This window comes from Phodopus roborovskii, unplaced genomic scaffold (genome assembly GCF_943737965.1).
Source record: "Phodopus roborovskii unplaced genomic scaffold, PHOROB, whole genome shotgun sequence".
Taxonomy (NCBI): Eukaryota; Metazoa; Chordata; class Mammalia; order Rodentia; family Cricetidae; genus Phodopus; species Phodopus roborovskii.
Genome location: NW_026125543.1, coordinates 3,621,304 through 3,629,996, shown reverse-complemented (window position 1 = coordinate 3,629,996; position 8,693 = coordinate 3,621,304). Strand labels below are relative to the sequence as shown.

General features: G+C 41.0%; 1 protein-coding gene across 1 annotated transcript; it reads left to right on the top strand.

Annotated features, from left to right (window-relative positions):
* The first annotated feature begins 4,561 nt into the window (after positions 1-4,561).
* Positions 4,562-8,264, top strand: Commd2 (COMM domain containing 2). Its single transcript, XM_051176981.1, has 5 exons — positions 4,562-4,629; positions 4,710-4,787; positions 5,376-5,458; positions 6,182-6,355; positions 7,852-8,264. Exons 1-5 carry the CDS (start codon positions 4,563-4,565, stop codon positions 8,047-8,049), a joined length of 600 nt encoding a protein of 199 aa, XP_051032938.1. The 5' UTR covers position 4,562; the 3' UTR covers positions 8,050-8,264.
* Positions 8,265-8,693: the final 429 nt, after the last annotated feature.

Genomic DNA, 8,693 nt, shown 5'->3' with positions numbered 1-8,693 from the left:
GGAAACTAAGGAGGCTATAAGAATGGAAGCTATAATTTTTATTGTATTTTTTACCTTTTTTCCCTATGGGTTTGTTTTAATGCTCTGAAGTTTAAAAGTCATATAAATGAAGAATAGTAAGATACCTTTTCAATAAAATTCTGTATAACAAGGAGAGTTACCCAGAGCTCCTAGGTTCAGACATCATTTTAACTTCTTGCTATTGTTTTTTCAAACTGAAATGAAGCTTACATACAATGAACTCCATGGACATTGCGTTTACATGTAGTGGATTCATCAAGCATATATCTGTGTGAATAGTACCTCAGTAAACATGCAGAACAGCTTAGTTACCCCAGAAAGTTTCTTCAAGCTGCTGAGCAAATCTCAGCCATTAAAAGACAGTGCTGTACTGACCCCACGTTCTAGAAAGAAGACTTGAAAAACACTGGAACACTACTATTCATGTGGACCCTGATGCTCTATGATTAATTTACATCGCCCTTTCTTTTTGGGCTTAGTTTGGTTTTATGAGACATAGTGTAATATGAAAAAGTTCTGACTGGCCTAGAACTAATTTTGTCCTTCAAGTTAGTCTAAAACCTGTGGTAATCCTCCTGCTTCAGCCTTCCAAGTGCTAGGAATTTCAGGCATGAGCTGCCACATTCCATCTAATACTATATTTTTTTTATTACTTCCTGGGTAGTTAGGGTTCTGTGCATGGATGTATCCTATTGTCTATTGAAATGCAAAGAGATTTAAACTGTCACCATTTCTTAGATATTATGTATAAAAAGCACTTATGGATACTATCATCCAAGTGATTTCTGCATATCTGTTTTTATTTCTTTAAAGAAAATGCCTAGGAACAGAATTATGTAATGATAAGGTGAGTTCAAATTTAGCATTGTAAGAAATTGTGTAAGAGTTCTTAGGGTACCTTTGCAATTTCACACTTCCACTGTCTACAGAAAAGAGCTCTCATTTCACATGCTCCCCTAACACTTGTTTCAAGGCCTAGCAGACAAGTTCAAATGTTTCCAAGCAGCTGGCCAGAGCCCTTTTGTCCAACTCAGAAACCACAGGTGGGCAACAAGCAGTTGTCAGGTCTGTAACCATTGACAGTAGATGGGTCCAGTAGCAGGCAGGAGCTGCTGTGAGACATTTGCACACTGTGTGAAGATATATTACTGTGACTGGCTTTACTTTATTAAGCTGAACAGCCAATAATGAGGCAGGACTTTAGAGCACAGAGAGAGGAAGTAGGAGATGAAACTAGGTGAGCATAGGATACCAAGGAGACATGAAGGGAGCAGGACATACAGAGTGGAAGAAAGATAAAAAGCCACTGAGCAAGACAGAGATTAATATAAATGGATTAATTTGAGTAATAAGAGTTAGTGGGACATGCCTAAGCTAAGGCTGAGCTTTCATAATAAATAAGTCTTGGTGTCATTCTTTGGGAGCTGGCTGGTGGCACAGAGAAAGACTTGCTACAGGTAGCCTCCACTAGTATAGTTCTTGTGCAGGTCTCTGGCAGCAAGACTCTTAACCCTGCCAGTGTTGTGACCCTTAGGCAGCCCTTAGGTGTTGTGATAAACCTTGAACAAACTCTGCAAAACTCTGACTACAGAGCTTTTCTCCCTTGAAGCTTGCTGGAATTCCCTGCCCCCATGTTTAGACTCCTGTCTATTGCCAGGCATGATGGTGCATGCCTTTGATCCCAGCACTCAGGAGGCAGAGGCCAGTCTTCCTACAGAGCAAGTTCCAGGACATCGGAGGCTATGCAGAGAAACAAACAAACAAACAAACAAACAAACAAAAAACCCACACAATAAAAATCCTCCAGTCCTTTCCACCTCCCTGTCATTGCCAAACTCAGTTTTCCACTATGACCCTGTATCCTGATAGCCTATGCAAGGCAGCTTCTAAAGATAAAACCAAGCTTGTCTGGATAAACAATTCCAGAAGGGAGAAAGCACAGACTTGTATGTAGCTCCAACAGTTGCATTCCCCACCCCACCCCCATATAAATCCCAAGTATCCTCTTCCTCTTTTTGAAGACACCACTTCCCTACTGCGCCTGCCCCTCACTGAAATAAACAGTTCCTTCTGTTGAGGTCACACTGGTCTCTTTCCTGCCTCCTGTCTCTCTAAGCTGCCTCAGAAATTTAACACTGGGTAGCAGAATCCTTACTCCTACAAGTTCCACAGCTCTTGTGTATGTCTGCAATACAAAGATCCTTGGCACTACAAGGATTACAACTCTTTTATAGGCCTAGAAAATCAAGATACCTTAGCCTTGGGCAGTAGCGAGCACCCAAGACTCTGAGTAGGCAGATGTCCGGTTCCTTGCCCTTTGCTAATTGCCAGTTTGGCAGCTCCTGGGAGACCATTGGCTCCTTAGAACTCATGAACTCTTCCAGCTACCAAGGCCTGTAATAAAAAATAATTGTTATTACATTAGAAAAGTTGGAGGGAGAGAAAGAGGGGGAGGGGAGTGTGTGTGTATGCATGTGAACACATGTGCCACAGTGTGCTTTGAGAAGTCAGAGAACAACTTATAGGAGTCATGTGGGTCACAAAGACTGAACTCAGGGCTTCAGTCTTTGTAGTAAGCACCTTTTACCTAAGTCATCTCACTCAGCCACCCTGTTTGGTTCTTTACAATATTCTATCCCTCTTCAGTTGCTAAGAAACCAGCCATTAGAAGAAGAAAAGAAGGAAGGAAAGGAGGGAGAGAGGGAGGGAGGGAGGGAGGGAGGGAGGGAGGGAGGGAGGGAGGGAGGGAGGGAGGAAACTAGCCATTTTTACCACTCTTACCTCTCAGCACTGCCTTTTCAGCTGTCAAGCATCAGACTACTTCCATGGCTTGCTGTGCTGGCTGCTCAGCTGTATCTTGCTGGTTTTGCCATTGCTGTGGCTTCACTGATCAGCTTCCAGAAGTGGGCAAGAAACCACCATTGGAAGGAAGCCTTTTGTTGGGTTTGAAGTTGCAGCATCAAGGGGTGCAATGAAGGGGGGTCGATCCATGCTAGCTCACCAACTGAGCAGCCAGCTTCTAAAGCCAAAGAACTGGTGTTTGCACTCGTCACAGCACAACCTCACAGGTAAATGAAGGGATGTTTGCTCAGCATCTTCCCTTTGGGCTGAGCCACCAGGGGACGTGCTCCCTTTCTGACCTAAGTAGAAATGGTTACAGGTTCACTTTGGGTACACAAAGGCTGTGATAACACAAAGTCTTACAAAAAGTGTTTAAAGCCACCCTAGTTGGGGCTGCACTTTAAGAAACCAATGCAAACACCTTGTGCTCACTGTGGTTCCCCCCCCCCCCCAGGTGTCTGTAGACAGAAGCCAATGGCAGTGTAAGGATAGTCCATCTGGCTGGTGCCTGGCAGTCCTTACTCAAGGCATAAAAACACAAAGGGATAGACTAATCGCTGCCAGCTGGGAAGTCAAACTCGCCATGCCCTGCTGTTTCTGCTTATTACTGAACAATAGTTTTAACAGCACTTTACCAGTTAACATTTGATCACCAAAGAACGGTGGGTCTTCCTCAGTTGTCCCTCAAAGACAGTGGAGCAAACAGTTAGATGTAAAGGATATGGTAGAAACAGAGAATCTCTAAAACTGCTTTTCCCTTCTGTCTGGATGGCTGACTATAGAAAAGGCTGTCTCTAGTTGAGGATGAAGAAAAGCATTTAAGAGGTCCTGGGTTAAATCCCTAGACTCCTAGATAAAAAAAAAAAAAAAAAAAAAAAAAAAAAAAAAAAAAGTAATGAATTCTCTCTTCCGCATTTCATTCTCTCCTTCCATTTCTTTTTCTCCCCTTCTCTTTCCTTCTGTTGTAGGACAAAGATTTGGAGAGTCACTATCAATTGCCATTCTATAGTCTCTTATATATGAAAGTAAAAGAGGTGAGCAAATTCTCACACATCGTCAAAAGATAAAAATAATCGCATTGCTCTGAATTGTGTAAACATCTGTTGTTGTCATCATTATTATGCTCATTATAACTTAGATTCATACATAAAACTTTGTACAGGGCTGAACATATAATTAGTGGTACAGTAGATATTTAGCATAAAGGGGACCCAGGGTTTGGTCCCAGAAGTCCCCCAAACATGCCAAACAATCAAAGGTGTGTGTGTGTGTGTGTGTGTGTGTGTGTGTGTGTGTGTGTGCGCGCGTGTGTGTGTGTGCACGCCACGTATGTCCCTGGTGCTCATGGAATTCAGAAGAGGGAGTTGTATCCCTCACAACTAGAGTTATTGATGGCTGTGACACACGAGGAACTGAACCTGAGTCCTCTGCAAGAGCAACAAGGGTTCTTAACCATTGAACCATCTCTCCAGCCCCACATATTACACGTTTGCAGGATGACTTATGAATGAGAAACGCCCCACCGCCCTCTCCTCTCCTACAGTGTGAGCTCTGAGATTCAGTGCTGGTCGGATCACCAGAGACCGGAACCCAAAACCTGGGCAGTGCAACGACGCCGGAGCTTCTTTTTGCCTGCACAGAGGCAGGAAGTGGCGAGGGCGGGGCCGGCGCTGCGTGGCAAAGTCTTTAGGTTAGCTAAAATGTTGCTCGACTTGTCCGAGGAGCATAAGGAGCACCTGGGCTTCCTCCCGCAAGTGGACATCGCAGGTAAAGAAGTGCGGGGTGCTTGCGGCGGGGACAGTCCCAGGGACAGCCCGGCGCTCACGACCTGCTTACTTCCGTTGCAGTGGTCGCAGAGTTCGGGAGAATCGCGGTGGAATTCCTCAGACGCGGGTCTAACCCGAAGATCTACGAAGGCGCCGCCAGTAAGAAAGGGAGGAGACAGGCAGCCTGTTGGAGTGGAAAGTGCTCTATACCTTCTTTTTCACTCAGTCCGGCGGGAACCTTTGCAAGTCCTAGGATCTTGTACCCATTGCAGCCTATTAAAAACCCGCATAGCTGTCAATCAGGGCGCCACCTCTGCAAGTAACTGTGAGATTTTAAAGCTTGTATGAAACGAGTGCCCTCACATTTAAAACGAATATAGTTCCACCTTCCTTTCAGAAACACTACCGTGCTTAGTAAGTACTGCATGCTCAAGAAGATTAGCCGAGAACATCATTCAAGTGTTCAGTTAGTATTTGCTGCTAAAGCTGGAGGAGGATGGTGGTGTGATTAGGAACACCCCCATTGAGTTCCTCTTCTGCCTGGCTTGAAGGGGCCTTGTCTCTATTCACAGGTCTGTGTCTTGTTATGGTTGGTTGGAGAGATATATTGAAGGTGTCTGTTAGTGGTGTGGGTTGAGAAGGAACGGGAATCTCTGCTTAACTCACTTTGATTGTGCTGTTTGAGGATAGGGTAATTGAACGTGTTTATTTTTAAACAAAAGAATAATCTGTTCATTTTTTCCTTAGGAAAACTCAATGTGAGTAGTGACACTATCCAGCATGGTGTGGAAGGGTTAACATATCTCCTCACTGAGAGCTCCAAGCTTATGGTAAGGCCTCCCAGAACTGTATTGTGTTAACCAGGTTCTTTCAGACAGGCGCTTCTATAAATTAGTAACGATAATCGAATTTGTACAGTATACCTAAAGAGTGTTAAGGCACTATCTAATGTGAATAATATTAGTAACTCATAATCAAATTTGTGCGGTATACCTGAATGGTAAGTGTTATGGGCATTTTCTAAAAATACGAATACCTCTTGCTAATATAAATTACAGGTGTCTCTAATTCTGTATCATATGGCATCATATATTCATCCTAAGATAGGGGAGAATGAAATATTGCATTTCTTTATGGATCAGCAGACAGTATCTGGCTTGATGAAAAAATAGTAAATAAAATTGAGCATCTTAATGTTTGTTTGTTTTTCAAGACAAGGTTTCTTTGTGTAGCTTTGGAGCATGTCTTGGAACTATCTCTGTAGACCAGGCTGACCTCGAACTCACAGAGATCTGCCTGCCACTGCCTCCCAAGTGCTGGAATTAAAGGTGTGTGCCACCAATGCCCAGCTTCTTTTTGTATTTTAATAAGGTTATTTTGTATGTTAGTAACTTGGATTTTGGAATGGTGGGCAATAATTGTCTTTAACTATAGGGAATGTTACAGACAGATGTGAATTATAGGATATAATGCACTTTTGTGTTTGGAGATGTTTTAGCATTTACTAGACAAAGATAAACTCCAGTATTCTCTTGAACTCAATCCATCTTTAGATTTCTGAACTGGATTTCCAAGACTCTGTTTTTGTTCTGGGATTCTCTGAAGAACTGAATAAGTTACTACTTCAGCTTTACCTGGACAACAGAAAGGAGATCAGAACTATTCTGAATGAGTTGGCACCTCGCCTTCCTAGTTACCATAGTCTTGAATGGCGGCTAGATGTACAAGTATGGCCTTTTTTTTTTCTTTTTTAATCTGACATAGACATTAAGAATTATTTATATGCTCTGTTATTTACAAGCTTACCAAGCTCTGGTTTGAAAAAAAAAATGTGTATATTTTAATGGTCATTGTGGGTCATTTCACAAATAGCTTATTTCCTTTTATTTCTAATATAATTTGAGTTTAATTTTTAAAGGTTTTTAAAATTTATTTTTATTACACGTATTTATTTTATGTATGTGTCTGTGCATGGCACTTGTGTTGAGCTCAGAGGACAGCTTTTGGAAGTTTGTACTGAGGGATTGAACTCAGGTTGTCAAGCGTAGTAGTAGGTGCCTTAACCCATTGAACCATCCCAAAGGCCCTAATTTCCACAGGTTTTTAAGAAAAAAAAAAGTGATTTGAAAACTTGTTTGGTTTTGCTTAGTATTTCTAAAGAGTCATTCCTCTGTAAACAGAACACTCCCAACAGAAAGTGTACAGGTTACTGTACTCAATAAATTATCACAGTCACATAGTCATAAAATGGAGATGACCATGACTAGCACCCCAGAGATATCTTTACATACTACCACTGATTGGTCCTTCCCTCCTTTCTAAATGTAACCAGCATCCTAAGATATGACACATGTTTTTTGTTTAGCTCATATTTAGCCGTGTACATATGCAGTGATCGAAGCGACACTCATCTGTAGACTATAGTAGTCAAAATGGGTTACAGACATTTGGTAAGAGTTTAAATGTAGCATAGCAGACACTAGGAAGACTGTGTAGATTCTTTGATAAACGTGTAACATTGAAGTAGTTGTTTAAAAAAATAAATTTGGTATCTGTAGATGGAGACTTCTCCATCTAATCTCAATCCCTCCCTAGTGTCTCCCTAACTCCTCCTTTCTGTTTGTATCCATGTGGATTTCCTGCCTAGCTATATTCTGCCCTGCCATAGGCCAAAATAGTTTTATTCATCAGCTAATAAAAGCAACACATATTTGCAGCATACAGAAGGACATCCCACATCAGGGTATCCTTGGATGAATCAGAACAAAAGTGGGAATTTAGAAGTATAAAGAATCTAGACCTTTATAATCATTTTTCGCCTTTCTATATGATATGCCATTTTTGTCTTACTATTACCTCTTTACTCATTTCCTTACCTTTTTAATTGAAGTGTATTTATTTATTTGTTTTATCTGGGGGTTGGGCAGGGTTTCTCTGTGTAGCCTGGCTGTCCTGGAGTTCATTCTGTTGACCAGTCTGGCCTTGAACTTTTGATGTGTGCCTTTTTATCCTGTTTAAGGAATCTTTTCATACCATGAGGTTTCATTTACAGTCGCAGGTTTTTTTTCTTTCCAAAGGTTTTAAAGTTTACTTTTCATTTCAAAATGTGTGATTCGTCTTAAATTATATTTTTATACAGTATAGTGTAATATTAAAAGTTATCAATGCAGCATAATTATGAAATACTTATTGTGGGTTTTGTTTTGTTTTGTTTGTTTCTAAGCTTGCAAGCAGGAGTCTCCGGCAACAAATTAAACCAGCAGTGACTATAAAGCTGAACCTCAACCAAAATGGGGACCACAGCACCCATCTTTTGCAGACGGACCCAGCTACCCTACTTCATTTGGTTCAGCAGCTGGAGCAAGCATTGGAGGAAATGAAAACAAACCACTGCAGGAGAGTAGTCCGCAGCATCAAGTAGCTTCAAGGTTCAGTTGGCGATGCAGAGATTGCCCGTAGTACATCTGGGTTTCAGGGACTTTTTTTTTTCTGGTTCAGGATGTTAAAATCTTGATTAGAAGCTAAAGTACAGTTCCTTTCTGGTGCTAAATGCAGTCAGCTTCTTCACAGATTGAAATTCATTTTATATTTTAAATGTGTAAATAGGATGGACTCAACTAAAACAAATCAATACTACTCATGTCTTCTGTGTGTACATGACTCTCCTGGAATACTGTTCATGTCTTCTGTGTATATGTGACTCTCCTGGAATAATGTTCATGTCTTATGTGTGTATGTGATTCTCCTGGAGTACTGTTCATGTCTTCTGTGTGTATATGATTCTCCTGGAGTACTATTTATGTCTTCTGTATATACATGACTCTCCAGGTATGGGCATTTTATTTTTCCTTGATCAAAATTTGAAAATAAAATTCACTGTTACTACTTAGAACTTCTAAAAGCACTATGTGACTATAGCCATAGAAAAAAATAAATAGGATTTTTACAAGGTTGTATATATTGTTATAGGTAGCTTATACTTGTTTGTATGTGAAGATGACAAGTAGTAATTGCCATATTGCTTACATTTGAATTATTGTAGTTAATTGTTAAATGATATACAAA